Consider the following 24,505-nt stretch of genomic DNA (forward strand, 5'->3'; position numbering starts at 1 on the left):
AATTGTGTCTCGTGCCAATAAATGCAGGAGAGAAGACAACAGTTTTTCCCTCTTCTCGTGAACAATACCCGGGTGTATAATACACTATACCGAGCGCGGGCCCTCTCGGCCCGCCATGCGATTGGATCGCATGCGCTCGCGGCAGACGGAAAGGCAGGAGAAACTAGAAAAGGACTGCGCGTGGACTTTGGCGCTCAGTTTAACACGCGCCGGCGTACCGTGCGTCTCGGTCCGCGATTTTCCCTCGATCGCCGAGCTCGACGGATCCGCTTGGCGGACGGATGGCGATTTAAAAGTCGCGCGCGGCCGTGGACCGGGACGTCGTCGGGTGCTAGGGAGAAATTTCATCGTGTTGTGTTTTGTTTTTTTTCCTCTCCTCTACGCCGCCGAGGGACCCTCTGTGCGCGGCGATGGTGCACGTCGCGAATATCGGCGTGTAGAAGAAGAGGCGGCGGCGGCGGCGTCGGCGTCGGCGTTTCGCGGCTCGCATCATCATCATCGTCGTCATCATCGTCATCTGTCAGTGCTCCGGCGGCGACGGCGGCGGTGCGTACGATCGTAGGGCTTCCCCGCCTTCCTCGCGTCGCAGCGGAGCGACCGCGATGACGACCGAGAGCCCGAAGGTGGAGTTCGCCCTCGGCAGCGAGGTCTCGCCGGGTCGCTTCTTCAAGAGCGCGTTCGCGCGGAACTTCATCAGCAGCGGCCGCGAATGCAAGTCCCTGGATTACGAGCTGGTCGACAACGTCGCGGAGAACGAGGGGGATCGCAACAACAACGCCCGGAACAACAACTTCTTCTCGCTCGTGAATTTCGCGGCGGCAAACGGCGGCGGCGGCGGCGGCGGCGGCGGCGTCGACGATGCCGCGGCGCGAGCCGCCGCCGCTCTCTGGGAGCAACCGAAGCCGAAGGAGGTGAATGCCTTTTGTACTGTTTTGCAGTCTTTTCTTTCACAACGCGCGATTCTCTCTTAATATCGCGCTAACGGTAACTACGCACGTGAAATATCATCCGCTCCGGAGATGATGTTGCGGTATCCTGTTGTATATATATACGAGGGATATTATAAGAAACGCTATATCGATGCTAAACATTCTGGAGCGTACAAAAATAATTTCGCGGAGGAAGGAACGCGCCAGGCTGCTGCACCGCATTGTACAGCTCAGAATTATCCCTCTCATCTGGTGGATTCCTCTCACGTTCTCTCGCGTCCAGCTTAAAATCCTTTTCGTTAACTCTCTTTACGAATTTTTTAACTTCGACTCACGACGCGCCGTTTTAAAAGGCCCGACCTTTTTAATTTGAAGACCAATTCATTGTTTCGTCGGCGATGTAATTAAGTTTGAAAATTCGTCTTTCGAAGAGATTTACGCGAAATCGAATTCAGGAATGTGCGTGCGCGCGCGGCGCAACCTCGAGATATCTCGTGCATTCCTCGTTGATTAAACTTCCATAAGGATGTGAAACTATTCCCGCTTGTTCCGGAATCGCTCGGCTTAATAACGCGCTTGAATTACGACGGGAGCAGCGATAGCGGCTGACGGTGCTCGCGAGCGCGTGCGTTCCTGCTTTACGACTAATTACGAAATTCGTAGCGAGCGCAATGAAATCCTTGGAGCGTTAGGTCGACGCGAGCGCGAGCGCGAGCGCCAGCGCGCGCTCACGCGTTTGAGTTTTGCAACGCGATTTAAATACAATAAATGGGATTTCTGTCCGGATAACGGCCCGCCCGCCGCATATATCTGCTATTGTGCCGGACCGATTAAATGTCGAAAGATGCAGCGCGCTCGCGAGTAGATAGGATACCCACGGGGATGCAGGCGCGCGGCGGCCGGCATTCGCGTTACTCTCGTTGAAAATGCTCGCTTAATGCGTTACATATAAAGCGGCGGCCGTCAAATAATTTGATACTTTCTATTCTTGACAGGCGGCACAGCCGGCTGCAGATGCGAATGAATTGGAGAAACTTCGAAAGGTGAGTTTATTTATGCCTCGTCGGCTTTATTATTGCACATTCATCCCCGACGCATCTCCCGCAGTCGGACAACCGAACGTTCCCCCGGCTCTCGGACGGCTCCGCGAGCGTACCCCTTTATCTCATTCAACGCGTTGCCAACGTAACACGGCTTATTTAGAATCCTGAAAGGGTACCACTTTACTGTTTCGAAACGATTCAAGACCGCGCGCGGTGCGAAAGCCAGAATGCCAGAATGGAGATACGTTTAGCACAAAGGAATTAGCGTGCGCTTTCCGTTTCATAACTGACGGTGAATCGATTATTTCAGGGAATTTTATGCCGATCCATAATCCGCGGAATCCGATAGAGGAAGCTGAATCTAATTTTCTAAGCTAATTTTCTGAGAGCTGAAATTAAAGTAGAGACAAGAATGGAGAGAGAATTTCTTCCACTATCCTTTAGTTCACGGGATTACACTGAAAGTCTTTTACGTTCAAGTAAATATATTTATTTTAACACACTTTTTTTTTTATTTAAAAAAAATGTTAGCTAGTATAAAATAATTTTGAACTTGGGAAATATATATATATTTTTAATAAACATAATGATGTTAAAATAAATTAAATATATTTACTTGAACATGAAAAAATGTTTCTCCAGTGTATGAATTCACACTGCGAATTCGCGTTGTTCTTAGAATCTCTGTTTTCTCTGTTCAGCGATTCGATAGAAAAGCCAGATACTCTGATCATCATCACCACCTAGTCTTTAGCTCAAAGGGCTAGGAATTCACGACTTCGGGGAATGTGTTTCTGCTGCATTTTGAACGACTGCGAATTCGCATTGTTCTCGGAATCTCTCTATTTTCCAACTTCTTTCAGCGATTCGATACAAGTGCTAGGTACTCTAATCATCATCGGTAGTCCTTGGCTCGAGGAATTAGGAATTCGCACACATTTTGCACGATTGCGCATTGAGAGAAAAGATCGTGTTACCAATATTCAACAAGTACCAGTGTCTGTAGCAAATATTTGTAGATATAGTGGCAGCAAATGTGATTTCCACAAATATTGTATATCTTATACAAATATTTTCCAACTTCCTTCAGCGATTCGATAAGAAGATTAAGTATTCTAATCGTCATCATTAATTTTCAATTGGGAATTCACACGACTTCGAGGAACGCGTTTCTGCCTCATTTTTGAATGGCTTCGAACACGCGTCGTTGTTCTTAGAATCTCCGTTCTCCGGCTCTCTTCTTTCAGCGTCGCGACAGAAAAGGGCCAGGTGCTCTTTGACTATAGCGTACTTTACAGCTCGAAACGACAAGAGAGTTCTTTCGTGTACGACGCGACGCGATTATTTATTCCGAAAGTAACAGACCACATTTCCGCTTGTCTTTATTTTCGTTGTTAAGCGTTCCCCGATTTACCATCGGACGGATGGGTGACTAATCGTTCGAAACAACGCGAGGTTACATCCCGTAATATACTGGAATTCCATAATACAACTTTTTCATGCCCATTTCCCTCGCTACATTCCGTCGCTGTCTGCGCGCTAATCGTGTCAGAATTAACGAGCTCATCAAAAATGTTGGAATAATCGCAACGACCCGAGGCACTCTCGGTCACCGAATATTCACACAGTGAGTGGACCATCTATTCCGGGCCTACTGTGAACTCCAAGTATCTAGCAACTAGCGTAGCGTGGCACGAAATTCCGACTAATGAAATACAAGTAAATATATTATAATCGTGACGTGTATCTTTTTTTTTTCAAAATAATATACGATTAATATTTCGTGTTACTAGTAATCGAAGCGATTCACTCATTTATTGACTCGACTGAATTACTACTTAAATTTTAAGTAGCTCCTGAATCAAACTGTTCTTCAATATTTATAATTATCAATGCACGAACCAGCGAATAACAGCGCAAAAAGTGATATCGACGGACATCAATGGAGTGAAAACGGAGAAAAAGTCCATTGCCATATTTGAACGAGACAATAACGTTAGCCTGGGCCGCGGGCTAATCCGAATATCAGAAATTGTGGGTTAAGCACGTGTTGATTTAGCTAATCAATTTAGCCGGCTGCAAAAGTAAGTCCGCGCTATAAACGTCGCAGAAAGCGCCGAAGTCGCGCCGTGTGTTCCTGAAATATCCGTAGGTGGTTTCGCTAGGTGGTTTCGCTCCGGACAGCCGTGCGCCACAGATCGAGTGTATGTCGAGCGGAAGTCCGCTTCAGCCCCTCCCGTAATTATTATCAGTCGGAGGGAGACCGCGTGGTAGGCCTTTGTGGGACCTCTATCCGAATGCACGTGCGTGTGTTCGTGCACGTTTGTCCGGCCACGCCAGTGACCGGAGCGGGTTCGCGCGTGATGTCACCATCCTGCCTTTTCGATCCCACACCGTGACACTACGCTCGGTACAAGAAAATTATCACTCTCCTCCGTCTCCTCCCTCCTCACGGTCTGCGCCGCAACAACACCGCGACGACCTGTGTGAAACGAAAGAGTCGCGTTAAACGGCAATCCCTTCGTCTGCAACGAGCCTCCTCCTTTGTTTACCCAAGATAACCACGATGGTGTGCTATCACGCGGTACGCAGCGTCAAAGAGCGAGATAAAGTTGATTTCTCAGAAATCACGCTACGACGAAGATTCGCTGTGGAATGTAAAATCGCGATTACAGCGTTAAAGCGCCGCGCGCGCGTTGCGGCGGGCGGCAAACGGACGATTAGATTTCCCACCCTTGCGCCGTCGCGCCGCGGCGCATCCTCGAAACTTTTTTATCGCTGCAGGCCAACGCGGCAATTAAGCGGTCGCATGTTTAAGAGCGAGTTATTTGCCTACGCGCTCTCTCTCGAGAGACGTGCGTTTAAGGATACTTGGTTGTTGCTTCCATTTGCACACCTGCGTAATGCATGCATCATGGTTGCGCGACACGCACCCGTGATTCCCTTCCTGATCCCCTGCCCACGGTTTCGCACGTTTTACGAGTCACGCGGATAAGATACGATCGGCCAAGAAAGGTTCGTAAGGGCCGGAAGGGCCCTTCCTGCCGATTGCGAAATCGCGCGTCGCGGTAACCGGTTTGCAACAAAAGGATAACGACGCAACACTTTTGAGTGAAAAAGAAACTTCTCTCCCTCGAGGCGCTCCTCCTCTTCTCTCGAATTCGCTCTTACCCCGAATGCCGAAATTCATCGCGATCATTTTCTCCTCTCGCGCCTTCTCTCCAGCGACGCGCGTGAGACGCAAATTACATTCTTTCCTCGGCTCCTCTTCTGTGTCGTTCGAGTGAAAGAGGCCGCGGAATTGTTGCAGGTCGACGGTAATTAGCGAGCGCGAGGCCGATTAATTAGCCGAGTAAATTGGCGCCGCGGCGGTAACGAAACGGATCCCGTTGCTCGCGTGAGAATTAATCGCCGCGACTTCTCGTCTTTTAACCCGAAACGTTGCTGTCTGCTCCATCCAGTGCATTTGCGCGCGACCGCTAATAAATGGCAAATCGCACGCGCGCCTTCTCTCGCCTCGTGGGCAATTTCAAGGCAACCGTTAACCTTCCCGCGATGCCTTTGATCAATTTTCTTTTTTTTTTTCCCAATATCCGTCTCGATGATTCCAACTACGTCGCCGCGATTATAAAAGAGAGCACCTCTTTTTATAGTCTTGTACGCTCTTCCGTGTTCGCGCGTTATGCCATCCATCTTTGTAACGTTGTGTAATATCGTTAAATCGAGCTTGGCGTTTAACTTTCCCCATGTTTTATTTTCCTCAAAAAGATTTAAAAGAAAAAATAAGCACGTGTTGCGGTATCCGCATAACGTGAGCTACGAAAAGTAGATCAAACTGGAACCATTTGCGGAACGCTTGATCTTTTTATGATATATACTACATTTGCTATATTTTTAGAATAAATGTATAAAATAATTGTAGATTTAACTGGTGTGATAAAGAGGAAAACTATAGGAAATGGATTATTATAATATTTTTTTTCAGCTGTATTGAAATTTATCAAAGTTGCACCGAGAGCTAATAACTCGGGGACATGTAAACGTTTCATCGTTGCGTTACTAAAATCAAAGCCAGCAAAATACGTGCTAAGTAAACTAAATGCAGCATGACAATCTTGACAGGAAAGTAGCACAATTAGCTTCCTTTTGCTCGAGTTCTAATGGTGCCGCTATTTTTACATAGCTCCGCTCCGAGGAAGAACGAAGCTATGCGGTTTCGAAGAAACTTCTAAACGATATCCGTTTAGCTCGCGCTTCCCGGAGATATACGATGTTTACGACGCGAAGTGGATTCTCGTGCGAGCTGGGCGCGAAGTTTGTAAGAAAGGAAGAGATTAATCTGTCAGACGGACCGAGGTGTTATTTCATTTATAGCGTTAAGCCGGCTTCTTGCACGACGTTCTAGGAACGACGAGGAGGAATCCAATGGAACGCGATGATCACGTGTCGAAATATTGACATCGCATAACGCGAGCGATCGAGCAGTGCCAGGGTAAAGATACGAAACGGAAAGATATGACGGAGTTGGAAATGGATTTCACATTCGCAAAGTCGCAAAAGCCCACCTTAAAAATACAGTGATGATAGTGTTACCCTATAAGCGCCTAATATTATTTAATATTAAATATATACCCACTTCTGATAATATTATATAAATATTATATAAATATCATGTGAAAAGTAAATAATATTATTTACTTCACTATTTTAAATTATCGTGAATATTATAGCCTTTAAATGAAATAATTATAAAGTTTATAAATATTTTATACATGATGATTCACATTAATTTTTGGCCAAAATAATATTCGTAGAACATTTTTATAATATCCCACGGATGTTGAAATAATACCTCATGAGTATTGTGAAAAAATGGACATTTAACATTAATACAGTATTCCCATAATATTAAAATAATATTAAAAATATTGAATATCATTTTAATTTTTAATAATATTCGTATAATATTCTAAGGATATTGCAGCGCTTATAGGGTAAATGCATCACTTGATACGTGCCGCTTAATTTAATATCCTGAAAAATCCATTGCTAAAGGATTCTTCTAAAGAGTCATTTCTATTTAAAAAAATTGGATTTAGCTTTACCACAATTGCTCCTCGTTTATTTCATAATAGAGATTATACTTTATGCTGCATCGGCGTCCTCCACGTCAGCACGTAATACACTCTATGCCATGACGTTTTGCAAATTTAATCGCTATTACCCGACGGCCCTAGAAATTTCGCGTGTCATCAACATCGCGATGAAAATACCACGTTCCATTCATGCTGCATCGTGACATTCGCTGTTCGCTGTCGGATTTCGCGAAAGCGTAGAGGGAGGCGGAGGAGTATCGTGCGGAGGAGTTACATTTTCCGCGGTCGCACCGCGAAGCACCGTTATTCGATATTATGGAGACGGCAGGCGGACGCTTAACCCGGCGCGTTGTTCGCCAGATCGTAGCTATTTACATAACCCAGTCCATGCATTAGTGCACTCTCGGGAATGCAGCATCCAGCGGCGGAGCATCGAGCGCGGGCTTGCCTTTTCCTCCTCCTCCTCCTCCTTCTCCTCCTCCTGCTCCATCTTCTCTTCCTTCTCCACCCTTGGCCTATGCACCGTGCACGCTCTTCCGTTCGCCGTAGTCGCCTATGATTGCATGCCGCAATAATAATAAAGCTGCTCCACGTGAAATCCATACATATGGCGAAGAGGGATGGACACGATGACGAGCGGCCGCGGCTCGCAATTATTGCAGATGCGTTTTGGATCTGTACGCGAGAGCGAGTTAACGTCAGTCAGCGACTCAGCGTAAACATTTTTCGTTGAACGGCCCGGCAGACGCGTGTAAAAACAACGGTTCGAAACGCGAAAATTCGGGAAGATCATCTAGCGCGTCTACTGGGAAAAATTAGGGTTTTGATAATTTTTATTCCTTTTTTTTTGCCCCGTGCTTAAGATTGATCGTGCTGTTTAAAATTAGCGTCATTAATACATAGGGATCCATTTAACGACTCGGTAAACTCTGATTTCTTTCATAAATACATGGAAAGTATTTTAATTCTTGTGAACCCATAAAATCGTTAGACGATAATTGACAGTACATGCTAGGGGCGAATTAGAGCAGCGATATTATTAGACGGGCGATCGATAGCATGTACCTATAATACATAGGAAGCTTTTTCAAACACATGTCTGTTAACTAGTCTTGCAAGAATTGATTTTTTTTTTTTATTGAGAGTAGAAGATATGGAGTTCACATTTTCCTGTAGAAAACCTTTGTAACGTCGATTGGCGTGCGAAAGAAGGAAAATTACTCGGCGCAAATCGAGGCTGTTATACTTCTCCGATATTAGTTTGTTTAACGTGTACGTAACATGTGTTACGATGTGTGTTGTGTGTACGCGATAAACGACGGCTGATGAGAAAATCAAACAGATTTATCAGCGTGTAAAATGTATTTACAAGTGAGAACATTCTTTAGAGACCGCTTCATTCTTCATTGTTAGTACACTCGTCGATCTGGATAAGGGCCGAAAGACCGAGATTTACCGTAACGAGAACACGTAATGAATATTCATTTTATATATCCCTGAAAGAAATTACATCCGCGTACGCCTATCGATGAAAAATAGATTAATGAGAGGGTTCGCTTTCGCAGAACGTTGCGCCGAAGATAGAAGCCGGCAGCAAGAAATCGTCCGCGACTTGTGTCTCTTGCTGCGCGAACATTTATCTCTGGTCTGAATATGTTAATTAAGTTCCCAGAATGGTCACCCGTGCATATATTACGTACATTAATCCTTTCTGTGTTTTCGCGCGTTATATTATACATAGAGGCATTTTTGGCGCCACAAGATGTTACGTGAACATGATGGATACCGGTCCATTCGCAGAACTCACGAGGGATTAGTTACATGGACAAAGCGATTTGACGTTACGTCACTCTCGCCCAGATTGTACATTACGCGGTATATAAAGTATAGTTCAATGATCCGCGCAATCTAGTCTGTAGATCGTAGCGAGCGTTTCTCTAGTTCTCTCTTCGTTCATTTGAAAAAAAAAAATGAGCTGCCGTTAACTCGACGAATAGTCGATTCGACGTCTGGCTAATCCATTGTTTCCAGTCAAGTTAACACAAATCGCTTTTTTTTTTTTTTACGAACTCCGGCCGGATGTAAAATGAGTAATTCTTATTTTTATTTAATTTTAAACTTCTCTCTAAATCCAAGAGTCTAATAGAATGAAAAATATACGAATACACATACACATACACATGTATACGATAATTTTCATTATACATGAATCCGTATCGTACGCAATTAAAACTATAGATATAATACTACATTTGTCAATTTATTAACTACGTCCCTGCTTAGGAAGGCCCTTATTTGACGATTACTTACACCACAGTGTCATTACTCCTCTCTGCACCGTCGGGCCGCGTTCCACTCGGGTGCCCTCAGCCTCTTCCGGTTGCCTCTATCCACGAAATACGCACCTTCCCGAGCACGTACAACATGCATTAACCGCGTACATTCCTGCGTCCGTACATTCCGACAGCCCCATCTCTTTGTCTCTTTTGTTGGTAACGTTTACGAGCATCGCTCGGCGTATAATATGTATGAGCATCACATCAATTTATCACGTAGCGTAATGTTAATTTATAGCATATATAAAAGCATTTATAGCTGAGAAAAATAGGAATATGAAATAGAAGCGAAGCCTTTGTTTCTAATTTAGAAGTTACGAAATTGGAGTCTATATTTACGCAGTTGTTGAGTTCGAAAAAGGCACACATATTTCATATTTATACTTTTATTATTCCATTGTTCTATTGTTTCTATTTTTTTATTTTATCAATTTTTGTATATTCTTCTATTCTAATATTAATCTATGACATAAAAATTAAAGGAATCAATTATATTAATAGATATTTGAAAATAAAAGATATATAAGTGAACTAAAAAATTTTTTTTTGTTATCATTTCCTTAATTAAATATTAGTATGAAATAATTTATTTCTTTAAACTTGGGAAATGTTTTTCTTTTAATCGAGAAAATGATGTTAAAAAAATGTTTATTTGAAAATAAAACATTTTTTTTTAAATATACGAAAACATATTAAGACAAACACTTCGTCTATATCCTACATTTGGGTCAAAACGTCAACAAGCAACTTGTTCTCGATTATGGGGTGAGATATATAGTGTGTGCCTAAGGGCTGCCTCGCTTATTTCACTTTCCTATCTCGAGGATCGAAACGCGGCTCTCCTTCTTCGCGGCTCGTACTACTTTCTTTGTTTTCGCAATAACGAGCGGCCGGCGTGATAATGAGGGGAAGACTCTTTAAATGCCAACTACACCACGACTGTCAAGGAAGTCGTGATATATAACGTTACGTTGACATTTAATTTGCATCGCCATAATTATGCCCCATGACACTTCTGCGATGACTCTGCTATGCTTTCGGAACTTTTTTTATCGTTCTGTGCCCTTTGAACCTTAAGGAAATAATTAAAAAGTTAAGACAGTTGAGTATAATCATATTATGCAAATACGAATTCATAAATAATGTTAATTTGATCAATTTTGTTCTGAATTTGCTGTGAATTTTCATTTTTCCACGCTCTTCTCCACGCCAAAACTCTTCATTATTCAAGTACGAGAACGTAAAATGCAATATGCAGTCGCCCATGAAAAATTCATACAACTCTTTGCTTGAGAATTGCTGACCCATTATTCGGTTATCGGAATACAGAACAGAGAGTGTTAAAATTATCGTCGCTTTATGGCCAATAAAGAGGCGACTGCCACGAATCGGTCGATCAAGATCGGACGATTGAATCGAATCGTTCTCCACGTTCGCCAAATAAGTCGGCTCTCTCGCGCGAGAGACGGTGGTTCAGGCACCCCGGACAAGAAACGAAGGTAAAAACGGCATGAGTCACCAGATTCCTTAATTTTTATGAGCGCTCGCGGATTCTCCATGGCCATCAAGATCAATTGCCATAACCGATGGCCGGTGTACCTAATTGCCGCGTGACCTCGCGCGTTCAGATAAACATATATACATATATGTACATATACGTACACATAAAAGTAACTTTCCGATGCAGCAGAGAGATGCGAAAGCTGGCAACCGTGAACTCATCATAACTAATATTCTGAGACTAATGAGTGCCACTGCCGAGGAGGTTTTTTTTCGTGCGGATGTGGGAAGGAGTGCTGTTGAACTCTAACAGTCGTCAAAATAGACGCGAGCCGTAAAATTACCTACCAGGTAGTTAATCCAGGCATCTCCTGATGGACTATAAATCATCAGAGACTCAAAACTCTCGTGTTTCACGCAAATAAATCAAAAGCACGTCGTGTCCTGCCTATCAAAATTCTGCTCTCTGTCCATTTGTTATTTTCCCATTTTCTCTCTCAAGTCCAGCGTTATATAAAGATTTTGCCGCGACGAAAGAGGGTATCGCGAAGACTAATGATAAGCCAGAGGGACTCCGGTCAGGGGCATCGCACGAGAATTTTCCCAGCCACTGTCTTCGAATGTGTCCGAGTGAAAGCTAGACGTGTGCGAGCGCAATGCAGCGGAGAGTCGCGCGCGAACTCACCTATAATTCTGCGAATATACGGACGTAACAGCGCGTTTTGTAATAAGTCGGCTCACGGAGTCACACGTTCCCATCGTCGTCGTGCATACGATAATTCGTACGCCGTCGCGCGTCCTCCCGGGGGACGATCATTATTCCAGATTGCTGGGCAAGTAGGCGACCTCTCTTGTCGTCGATACTTATCTCATAATCGGGTCGATAATGAGTAAACTGTTAATCAAACGTTTCCGGCATTCGTTGCGAATTCCACTGGAGACCCCGTCTGCAACGGGGTCTCTTGCACGACGCGAGTTTCGCAGGAGAAACCTCCAGACGAATAATTGTGAATGACCGTCGCGTTTATTTATGTTTAATTACACTTACTAACTTAATTGTCATGAAAGAAGATTTTTTTATTGTATAAAAAAATGCGTTGAATATATTTTATATTCCAATGTATAATATTGGACTGTATTGTAATTTTAAATATTAAAACGAAAGATTCTACACATTCTGTAGCTCGCTTTAGCGCGATTTAAGAGGAAATTGGCCATGAAGAGTTGCATTTTAAAATGTTTATTAAAAACGGAAATTTCGTAATAGAGGGGATACTTTTCTATTCAATTGCAGTGCTATTAGCATTGATGGGCCCATAAAGACGTCTTGAAACTGGCAATTCATCGCGAGTCCCACTGTAACAATGGCAATAATCTTTCACTTTCATGCGCGGGCTAGCAATTAAATCCGAATGACGGAGACATCCGATACAATAAAATTATAACTCAGAGGATTGAGAATTATTTTTGAAGATTGCCATAATTGCAGTATAAACGCACACGTAACGCGAATGCCGGTAAAAGTAGTGATGACTTTTAATCCGTGACGTCGTTCGCTGAATTGTATGTACGCTAAGAAACAAAGTTGTTAAATCGACAAAATTCTTCAACTTGATTACATTCCTTCAGTTTAAATATTTTTCTTTGTATTTAACTCAAATACATGAAATATTTGCGCTTTAATTTAAACATTTATATATTTAACTTAAATATACAAACAAACTTGAATTGAAGAATTTGATCAGTCTCACGCCAGTTGTTCCGTCGTAAACATTCCGCGATCCCATTTACTCGGCGGGCAATATTCAAACAAAGAGAAGACACGCATCGGAAAAAAGTTGTAAAAGAGCAATCTATTTCCGTCTCTAGTACGGCCTTGAGCGTCTTCCACGTCTCTTTCCCCTACGTTCTTCATTGTCGAAAGTCTCGCCACGAGATTCAATCCCTCTTTTTAGTCCCTTCAGCCTCCAGTTAACGTATTCGGCATAGCATCGCAATAACTCGTACCTCTTCATCGCGCGCTCCGTCTGCTCCATCGATTCTGTGGATTTCAAGGCGCTTTATGAACCCTCTAAAACCACATCCGCTATATCGTCGGGATTTATCCGTCGGGGAATTCTGGCCACGCTAGTTCGCGTTCGAGAACACGCACGGTGATACGCGAGATCCGTATTTCCTTTCGTACATGGATTCCACGACCAATTCAAAATAGATTTGTTAAAAAAAAGAAATCAAGTTGGTTGTCTTTAAATTACACATGTTTGAGGGTCTAAAGGATTTTCTTGGAACATCAATAAAATCTTGTTTTTAATTTAAGATGATTTTTTTTTAAATTCCAATTTCAGAATTGTACAAATTTTAAATGTATTTTGATGTAATATTTATACATTAAGAGAAGAAATTTTTTAAATGAAAAAACATTTTCTTAAAACCTTTCCATATATTTTGATACAAGCATTTGTTTGTTCTGTTTAAAAATGTTTACTTTCAAATAAATAAACATATTATCTTAAGTATATAAATTTTGTATTCTTACATTTAAATGTGATTTTAAAAATGAATTAATAATATGCCACTTATTTTTAGTTAAATTGGTTTCTTAGATTACAAAATTATTAAAAATATAAAAATAGTCCAATAGGAAATATTTCCCAGAACTGCGAGAAAAAGTTATTTGAACAAAAAATAGTTCTTCACTTTATTTACAAAAAATATTTCAATTAAAACATTTTTATATAATGACAGCAAGTAAATAATCTATTGAGACCCACCAAGTAAATAACTCTTTTGTGTTAAGTTAAATTTTTGAATTGTAAGATATTTTTTCTCTTAGTGTATTTTTATTATATTTAAATTGTATCTATTACATCTACTCTCATATTTATTTTATATTTAGACATAAATTTAGATACATATGGCAAACTATAAACCGTGACAGGAGGAGAGGTTCTCTCCCACTTCATTATGTTTTTGCGTGCGTCGCGAAATTATTAATTTTAAGCCCTAACAAGTCGTCATCTCTCTCCGCTTTTTGTAGCTCAGTTTAAGTGGCGTGCGCTGCGTCGCATAAGGGTCGCACTCGTTCGAGCATCCTAATTGCACATCGGCGCGACCGTCTGACGGGATGTCGTTAATCTAATAATTGTCTTCATTAATTTATCGAACGCACGTCACCCTCTAAACTACGAGACGGCGGCTAGGTATTGACACAGTTCGTCGCAATTATCATCGCGTGCCGCGTATCCCTTAATTAAGTGCACGCCGTGCATCAATTAAGGTTTGTTTAAACGTACGCCCTCTTCCTCGGCGATTCAATATGCGAGTCTATGCACGAGCCTGCTCTCTCTCTCTCTCTCTCTCTTTCTCTCTCTCTTTCTCTTCGTCTTTCTGCGTGTGCCGTCTGATTTTCTACCTAAGCTGAGTCATCGCGCGGACCATCGTAAAATGTAATCTGGCGTGTCTCGCAACACGGGAATCAACGAATTGCGTAATCGGTAATTAAACGAGTAATCGAGAGGACTGCGTGACCTCTTTACGAGCTAGCGTGTATGTGCGATAGCAATTTAATCTGCCAAAAATTGGTGGAATTATAAATACAAACAGTATGATTTTGATAAAAAGAAAATTAGTACTTTATACATCAAATATTTTTTTCCATTTAGAGCGGAACATCGAATTGCATTGGGAAAGTTGGTCCGATTGTGAAGTCTTGTCTAAACTTTAGTCGGTCGGTTATTTTATTTTTAAATGTCCCTTCGATGCACGTAATCTCCATAGCGATAAATAAACGGGAATTTATTTCCAATAAACAGTTCGACGTAGTTACGAGCGAGTCGTCGCCACGTGAAAGTAAGAGCGCATGCAAATACGAACCGTAGAAGGTCTTGTACGGGATGTTGTTGGGAATCGGATCAAGGAGAGTGCCCCCGATTATTTGGACGGTCTCGTCGTTGTCGTCGGCCGCGCCGCGAGCGATTTCTCGGTGCAATCTCGTCTCTTCTCGTAAACTGCTTGACGCTTTCGTGGACACCGAATTTAGTGATTATGGATACGCGTACACACACGAGCAATTGCCTTCCGACCTTTGCGCGCTTTCTGCTCTCACGAACTAAACGACGCGGCGGAGAAAAGCGGCGGTAAGAGGGACATCTGCATATCGCTCGATTTTACCAAAAAAAGCTTCATTTCGAAGCAACGTGTGGTGGAAAAATGTAAATTCTTTTTTCCCCGGAGGAAGTCTCGTGTGTGGAACAGATTATTGCCACATACGCATGATATAGTACATCTGATACGTACGCAAGATCATTGTCTTGCGCATGAGAAAGGCCGGATCGCGAGTGCAATTCGCGCATGCATGTTACGTCCCGGTGTGTAATGTCACACGTGCAGGGTCACGGTCCAGCAGTCATGCTGGGGATATCGGAGCTGAGAATCCGATATCCTCTACGCTGAATCCCGACGATGCGAAACGTTACGCGATAATCGCGAATACTCTTCTAATGAAGCGTTTACAGTATCCGTCGTGCCGACAGGTGCGAACACGTGCGTATAAAGCGTACAGCGTGTGCGTGTGAACGGAATTTGCGTGTGCTGTAAAATATGGGATTAAGGCGCGCCGTTCTCTTCGTTGAGAGATCGATTTCGTAAACCATGATTCTTTTTTTAATGCGAAATAAATGTTCAAAGAGTATCATTTTACTCTAGTTCCGTTCTGCGTGATCGGCGTCACGCTCGTAAAATTCGAATCAAGTGGGATTTAACTACGATTTAAATGGAGTAAAAAGAAATCTCCGTTTTTCTTTTGAAACGACAAAATTAGAAGAGAGAGCTTTGAAACGATTGCGCTAGAGTTCACAATGACGTACGTCAACAAAATCTTTTTTTTTCGGTGTTATATATAGAACTATGTTTCAGACAAATAGAGAGAGAGAGAGAGAGAGAGAGAGAGCATAGTATTAACTCAGAGTTAATAAAATCAACTGCAACACGGCACGTAGGGAAGTTTGTTTATCGATGAAAATCTTGACGAGAGCGCGTCCTAAGAAGATTACGTCACAATGAATTATATAAATGTGAGATTTTATCCCGCCGGGGGGTGATGACAAGAGAAGCCGTTGAACACATCTAGATGGATGACACAAGCGCGAGGAGTTCTTCGACTTCCTGACCCAGATAGATACGGGTTAGGTTCTAAATATGTAGTCTGAGACACTCTTTTCGGTGGCCCGGAGAATTTAATGCGGGTACCAGTGTCTTCGCTCGATAGCCGGAAGTTTACTCAAGCAGCTCCATCATAAGCTCGAATAAATATAATTGATGGGGAGGAAATAATTTTAATTCATTTTAATTCACCACACTCAAAGTTAACTGGATCGTCAGTCAATGATCCGACCCAAGAATTCCCAGAGTACCCTGAGAAAAAAAGTTGTTAACTTGACTGAATTTTTCAATCTGATTGAATTCCTTCGGTTCAAGCACTACGTATTTAAATTAAATATATATGTGGTTAAGTTAAATATATAAAATGCTTAAATTGAAGTTCAAGTATTTTATATTTTTAAGTCAAATACATAAATAGTCGAACTGAAAAAAATTTAATCGAGTTGAAAAATTTAGGCAAGTTAATAACTTTGTTTTTCTCAATTTATGCGTCCTGTGATTGATGGATCGCGAGCCGATTTCGGATAGAGCGCAAAAAATTTTTCAGCTATGACGGGAATCAAAATCGAATTTCAAAATAAATAAATACAATTATTAAACTCTTTGTATACGAAAATCATTCGCTTCAATACGACGTCAAAAATATCATCAATGGAACTCTTCACACATTCATACTTTACATTTTTAAAAATAGTGTATATAAATATATTCAATTATTCAAAAATTAAAAAGTAAGAGTAAAGTGATATAAGATATAAATAAATAATCAATTTATTCCTTTCCTCCCGCCCCGCTTTGTAACGCTTGAATCCGGGTGGATCGCGGATGTTTGCTGTTTTAAAAAGATGGGTCGCGTTATCCACATAAATTTGGGAAACCTCAATTTAATCAATTTCGAATGTAACAAATTATAATTGCTATAGTTGTCTATAATAATTATTATACACATTCATGTATCGTTGAGTGCATTTTCTTATAAATGATGAATATAAATGTCAAACAAATGTCAAACAAGTGCTAAATTATAAAGAATAACACTGCGAATCCGAACGTATCAGGCATCATGAATTTCATGCGTGTAGAGGCCTTGTGTGCCGGCTTGAATCAATTTTTTTTCTGTAAGTATTTCCAGTAAACCTGTAAGAGAGGCGTTGCGCGACCAGCAGCGCGCTACCACGCTGCAAGAATAATTCGGCCGGTGTGCGCTTAGGAGAGTTCCGGCAGCGAAACGCACGCTTTGAGATCCGGCCCGAAAGAAAGAAGACCGTGCCGAGTGCAGCACAACGCTGCAATTGTGTAGAGCGCGGTCTCTCTAATCGCACGCTCTGATTAACGTGTATACATCCGCGCAATGATCCCGCGGCGACGCGACGATCGGGATGAGTCATCTGGATGCCACTCAGGTGGAAGATTAATCGATCGTTCCGGTGACGCGAGCGTCAAGGATTCGCGAACTGACACGGCGAACGTTTTTCTTTTTTTTTCCCCCCCTTTTTATTCCTTTTTCTAAAACTACCGAAACGACGACTCGTCATGCCCCGTTGTACAACGGCATTATTCGTTGCGCAAGTGTATTTCGCGAATCACGGAGATTGCGATTCAAACTGCCGAATGGAAATTAATCTCCTCACCGCCGTGGAGCACGAGATAACGACGGCGATTTGTCCCTCTTGTTTCACGCTCCAGATATCGCGGCGCTATTTGCATTTGCTTTTTAATTCGCCGAAGAACCGAGAGAACCGCGGCCGCGCGCCACCATTCGTTTCGTTGCGTTTTTTGCCGCGGCATCCCTTGTCCGAATCCCGGAGAGAACCGTCGCGTTTTTATTTCTCCTTCTCTTTCCTGTCTCTCGGCGGTGCAGATGCCATCCGTCGGGCGTGACCAGCGTCTCCGTTTCCTCTCTTTCCTACGTCCCCCTCGCGAACGCGCTTAATGCCACCGGCACTTTTTGGTGCTCTCTCTTCGTGACGCTTCGCCGTAGATACGAGCCTCCGCCGCCGCCGCCGCCGGCGACGGACTCATGAATGGCGAATGGTATGAACTATTCGTAAAAGCCGGCGGCTTATTTTCGGATTCGCGTTATGACACGCGCGTGTGCGCTTCGGATGCACGCGAGGTGCGCCATAACGCGTTGTACCGCCGCGCGACGCCGCTGTCGTCTGCACAATTGCAACGCGTCGTGCCGGAAATTGCCTCGTCGTACCTCACATCAAAAATATGTAAAAAGTACGTTCCAGTTTTCGTAAAAAAAATAAAAATAAAAATAAAAATAATAAAAATGCGCACAAAAAAATGTTGATTATCAGAACGCACGCAAAGATTGGATTAACTCGCGAAAGGATTCGAATTCCACCTTCCTCCCGGTCTTGCAGATATTAATTAATTCTAGGTTGAAAAATGTCTAACGACGCAGGATAAATTCCTATTATAATTGATTCCAATTCACCTATTTTTTTACTAAGTACGCTACACCGTGCAGAAGTGAAAATTGCATTTAGAAAATATGCGGCACTAATCGCGCCGTCACGCTTCATATGCGGCTGCTGCTCCGTCTGGGAGAGGTAGGAGGGATAATAACCCCGGCGAAGGCGACGCCGTTAGTCGCTTCGGAGGAGATTCACGGAGACGCCGCCGTTGAGTCACTAAACGGCGATTTGTATGCAACGCGTAGCGCCGGCGCTACAACGCATTGTGCGCGAGGGAATCGCATTGTGCGGGAAGATGTGATTCCCAGGCGCGTAGGGTCGCATAAATTTCAGGATTCGGCGCGTTCCGCGTTAGCCGCGCTTATGACAGGACGACATGACGCGAATACCGTATATCGAAGCGTGATTATCGTACGTAAAGACCTGAAGGTCTCGCGTCAAGCGGCACGAGCGACGCGCGGTAAAGTAATTGTAGAGATTTGCGGTGTTTAATACGCCGCCCAATCGTCGTTTTTCCAAAATTGATAAATCCGCCAGAGGATTCTCTCTCGCGGACTCTTCGGGAAGAGCCTCCGCGATGACGGAGGGCGAAAACGCCCGGCAAAATTGTCGGCTGCAAAATGGCGCCCAGACTCGATCTATTTTTGGTGCATTCCAGCTGAGCGGATGGAGAAGCCTAACTCACAGACGATGTTTCGCTGGGAGGAATCGCCGCCTCTCATCTTGTTGGAATGCCAACAGCCTCCCTCCGCCACTTCCTCCCTCTTTTTTCTTGCTCCCCTTCTCCCGTTTCCTCTCGCGTTCCATTTTCGCGGCGCTCTATCATCGCGCCGTCGCCACGATCCTAATACGCTTCTCGTTGATAACGACGGTAAACATTGCGGAATCGTAGATTCAGAGGGTAATTCCCTGATTCGTCAATTAAAATGCAAATGGACAAAGAAATTCTATCTTCATACATTGTTTTAATTTTGCTTTCGGAGAAGCGATAAATTATGTCGTTGAAATTTTATAAATATGTATTCTAGAATGTTATACGAATATTTTATTAAAAATTAAAATAATATATACTGCCAACATTCCGAGAATATTATTCAATATTTTTTAATACTATGGGAATATTATGTTAATGTTGCATACTTTCCAGTGCTTGCTCGAATGTTTTTCATTGTTTCGACAAAAGAAAGGGGCACTGAAAAAGTAACACGACATCACCAGCTCTTAAACAGGTTGCGTATCGTTCCAACGATCAAAGATATTAGGTAAGATAAAGAATTATATATCCACCTAGTTACTTGAACGGAAACCATTACAAAGTAAAATACATGGATTAATTATATACCGCTTCGCCACTTGACAATAACCTTTTCTAGATAATGAGAGCGAGTAATAATTACGTGGCGGATGTCGATCTTCAGGTGAAAATAATTATTAATGTAGACAATAGAAAAGCGATTTGTGCCGTAGTCGGGAGCTCTCACGGCGAAAGCCAAACGCGCGAGAAAAAAGCGGGAAATGTTTGTCAGGAGTGTTTGCGACATGTAGCATCCAAACAGAATTTCACAAACACAATTTCATTTAATTTTGCAATTTACTTTCTCGTCATATTCATAAAATATAACTTTCAATTTTCTCGAAACTGGGGAAGACGACGTTTAGAATTCTCAGCGCTTCAGAAGCATCGCCTTAATTCGCAATACATATCTCATAAAAGTTTGTCTGTACATAAATACACCGTATCAATAATTTTGTCGAATCGACACCGGGTATTTACTTGATCAGGCGTTCCAAGATTTATGCGCGTTACTCATCGATTTTCACACCGATTCACGCTCTGTCACGCTGTACATAATAATAATAATAATTATTATTATTATTCGAGCATGCTATAGACGTCACTTATTTATAGCATGCCTTAGATCGCATATAGTCTCACGGAACATTTCTATTTACGCTCAGCCGCTCATATTTCGGCTCTTAATTGCGCGATTGTCTCTGAGGAGTCTTTATCTGGGACGCGATCCATGATTATTCGTGAATTCTCATTCATACTTTTCTACCTCGAGGTCATCGCGGGTTAACGACTGCCGGCTTGTCATTGCGAGCTCGTTCTCAATGTTGGCTAGAAACCGTTTTGTACGGTACCGAAGCTTTTTCTCATTAGTCTCGTCTCATTCTCTCCCATTTTTTCTTTCTGTTCTGTGGACGGAGGGGTAGGCGAGGAGAAGAGGGTGATACATGCACGTCAATTTGCATAGATACGGTTTTGCAGTTTCGCCATTCTCGAAATTGTTGTCCACGTGAAAACCCCCGTTTTAATGAAAACTACAGAGTAACGTGTTTCCTCTACGATATTTCGTTGATCGCAACGAGTTACTAAGACAGAGAAAAAAAAATGCCGTTGAATCAACAGCATCGGTCTAATTAAAAACATTTTGTTAATTCAATAACAACATTAATTAAACAAAAAGATTGAAACTAAAAAAGAAAATAACAAATATAGTTGAACGAATAAAATACAACTGAATCAATCTACATAATATTAGTGACAGCTCGCGATTCGACGTTTAATTGAATCAAAGCACATTTTAATTCATATTAGAGTATATTTTATTTCTCCAGCGTAGCTCCACTTGATCACAACGCGTAACGTCATGTTTAATTAAGTTACCAATAAATTTTGCCGGCCGAATAATAAATAACGCACGTTTGTGATTTAATCCCGCCTTCAGTAAGAATCAACAACGTTATTAAATGCGAGAGTAATGCTCTCTCGCGAGTGTATGTACATACGCGATTCTCTTCCCGGCGGCGCGAGGTGTGCGGACGCGAGGCCAGTGTCTACAGGCTCCTCTCCGCCGAAGGGGGCTCCGCAAAATGAATGGATCAAGCGGATCGAGATAGATCGTTAAAGGCAAATCGTCGAATGCCGGTGCGCGGCTGTAGTGTTACACGTACCCGCCGCGCGTTGCCGAGAACAGGTCGTAGCCGGAATATTTACTATCGCATGAACGAGTCCGCCGCGCGCGCACTCGAGTTAATCTCGGAGGATGCTACGTGCGGCGATTCGCCTTTCTTTCTTTCTCCTTTTTTTTATGTTCCCCCCAGGACTCGCCGTTGCACAGCTCTCTCTCTCTCTCTCTCTTTTTCTCTCTTGAAAGAACCGCTGGGGCAGAGCTTTCTCACAAGTCGACACAAAGAATTAAGCTTCTTTCGAAGCGTAGCGCTCGGTTGCGAACTGGACGATGCGTTCCGTGCCTGCACGGCTCTCGCAGACGAAGAGAGGGTGGTGGGGATACGCGGGGATTTACGAGATGCTCGGTGCAATTTCACTCTGATTCCAATAACGGCCGCACGAAATGAAGAATTAATCCGCGAAGGCACACCAGCGTCGTACTCGCGCGCGCCCCGCGGGACCTTCCCCTTCACGTGATCTAATACGTGTAACAAGTACGTCCATCGGTTGCGGAACTTCATCAACTTCTTCCCACGCGCATCGGCAAATGCCAGGCATTCAAGGATACAGGCAGAATGTAAAGAAAAAAAGAAAAGAAGTGAAAAAGTCCCTGAACTCGTCAGAGAGCGTCTCGCGAACGCGGCGCGCGTACGAAGCTCCAACAGTCTTGCAGGATTTTCCTTCCTATATGTAATATATAAAAAATAAATGCCGCGAGAAATATAGGTAGGCAGCCGCTGCCCCGCGTGCGCGCCGTATAAATTACAGATTAATCTCCGTGCAATCAGAAACGAATATCTACGCCAACGCGCGCGCGATAAATATGCCGCATCGCTTTCCGTGTGCATATTGTGTATATATACATATATATCCTCTCCCGTGTGAAAATCTCCCACGTGAGGTGAAACCTGACGTTAGCTTCCAACGACGAGCGGACCGCAGCACAAACGCGGCGGTTCTCACGCGCCGGTCAAGCTAGATTAATTTTTCGAACGGGCGCGCGAGGAAAACTCGGCAATTTCGATTTGCATGACGCCGAGCGCGCCGGCCGCGCCGGTCTCGTTTCGCGCGTGGGTCGTGATTGCAGAGACGTTTCGCGGGAACAAGTGAAAGGAGCGATGCAATTCGAGCATCGCTTCATCCGCGAGCGCGAGGGCAGGACCCGATTCGAGGAATGCGCGCGATCGCATCCATCTTAATTAAAATCTAATTATTGATTCTAATAATGAAGTTAGAGAAGGCAAGACGTGGGAAGTAAAAATTCATTTTTTTTTTAGAATTGGAAAAGCCAATATAAATTCCATCCGGCAAGAGAATCGATTGAAAACGCATTTTCTAAAGAAATCCCTGTCTCCTTTCAACAAAGTATATTTCTTGAACACTGAGAGAGAAAATTCCTAAGTTTTAATAAATATTTATTCAAATAACACTAATAAAATATTTACTTACGGCACGCAAATGTTTATTCTATATGAGGAAAAAATTATACTCAAATTAGTTATTTTTGTACTAAATATAAATCTCTATATATATATCTATTCATTTAGTAATTAATTAACAATGTTGTTTATTTTTTACGTACGATGAACACTTTTAAATATATTCTACGAGTTTTCATTAAACGGCCAAAGTTAGGGATAAAGGAGAACGGATATGCAGCGTGGATAAAGATCTTAAATACTGAAGCATTCAATCGTGCACGACAACCGCTGACATTGACGTTGAACCATATAGAAAACGATGCGAACATCAGAACAATGGCGGACTCGATGTCTCGTGCTCTAATGATAGCCGTATTTCGATTTCTATTCCGTTCATCCTTTGTAACTGCGAACAGATCGACCGCGCGGACTACACGGCGAGAAAGACCTCTCCCTAGTATTTCCATACAATAGCGGGAAAAAGACGGTATGTATTACGAGATATCCGGTGATGGCCTCTGGATGATAACGGGGCCAGGATGAAAGATGTCGAAAGAGCCGTACGTCCACGAGAATCGCGTCTGGATCAGATTTTCGCGGCGTAAACGCGTCACGACTGTGTGTCACGGCTCCTTTACGCAGGCAAAGGGGGAGGAGGGGCTACAATGTTGCAACTGAGGCACGCATTATGGCACAAGTGTAACGGACACGTGGATATAGACTCGAAACGCAAAAAGCCGTTCGTCGAGAAGCGATTCGATTTGCGAAAATCGGCGCGCGATCAAGGCAGCGTCAGATAAAGTCTCACGATTTCGTAACGCGCGCGCGCGCAATTACACAAAATTTTTTCCCTGACGGAATTTCCTCCGTTTTTCCATCGAGCGTGCGCGAGGGTACATTTACAGAAAGTTGAAATTTCCATCGACAACGACGACGACGGCGGCGGCTGCGGCAACGGCTGCCGAGCGGATGGGGTTACGCATGGTCGCTCAGCCTGAACAGTCCACCGGCTGAATACTATCGTGACGTCACTCGCTACGGTCACTGCCTGAATTATTCAGTATTCCTTCGTTTCTAGTCGTTCAGCGATGCCGCGTGCAATCTCGTACGAAAGTTTGTTTTTACGCACGCGGCGCGTAGTAGTAGCGCGCGCTCTTATCATTGTATCTTCTCGCGACAGGAAGTTTGACGATGAAAGCGAGAGCCGCATCGACGTCTATTTATCGCGATTCAGCTTCTCGTTGTAATATTTTTCAGATTGAAAGATGAGTTTCTCACGAAATGCTTGAAGATGTATAGGACATGTCGCAAAACATTAAGAAAATTATGAAAAGATACAATTAAATATAATACAAGCAGATTGCTTTATACTGCGTTTGAAAAAATTTGGCGGCGATTTTCTATCTGGATAAGAAATTATTTCAATAAGAAGACTCTATAATAAAAATATAATTAATAAAGAAATAATGACATAAGAGAAATGATTTAAGTAATCTGAGCTTTCTTATTTAAGTACTTTAAATATTCAAAGTGATTCATTTAAAGTTTCATTCTGTGATGCAGAGATCAGTTTTGTAAAATGAACAAAATTTATCTATTTATTTATTTACAAAGTAATTAAACGGACAATCTCACAAT

General features: G+C 42.9%; 2 protein-coding genes across 2 annotated transcripts in view; one reads left to right on the forward strand and one right to left on the reverse strand.

Annotated features, from left to right (window-relative positions):
- Positions 1 to 182: 182 nt before the first annotated feature.
- Positions 183 to 24,505, forward strand: part of LOC105204031 — a 31,494-nt gene continuing 7,171 nt past the window's right edge. The window contains exons 1-2 of the mRNA XM_011173033.3: positions 183 to 911; positions 1,925 to 1,972. Of these exons, the coding sequence (XP_011171335.2) occupies positions 603 to 911; positions 1,925 to 1,972 (357 nt within the window). The 5' untranslated portion in view covers positions 183 to 602. The remainder of the gene's footprint in view (positions 912 to 1,924; positions 1,973 to 24,505) is intronic.
- The window catches only part of LOC113003799, a 154,038-nt gene continuing 139,660 nt past the window's right edge, over positions 10,128 to 24,505 (reverse strand). Inside the window, exon 4 of the mRNA XM_026134829.2 lies at positions 10,128 to 12,945. Coding sequence (XP_025990614.2) covers positions 12,916 to 12,945 — 30 coding nt within the window. The 3' untranslated portion in view covers positions 10,128 to 12,915. The remainder of the gene's footprint in view (positions 12,946 to 24,505) is intronic.

Source organism: Solenopsis invicta, chromosome 6, assembly GCF_016802725.1.
Source record: "Solenopsis invicta isolate M01_SB chromosome 6, UNIL_Sinv_3.0, whole genome shotgun sequence".
NCBI classification, from domain to species: domain Eukaryota; kingdom Metazoa; phylum Arthropoda; class Insecta; order Hymenoptera; family Formicidae; genus Solenopsis; species Solenopsis invicta.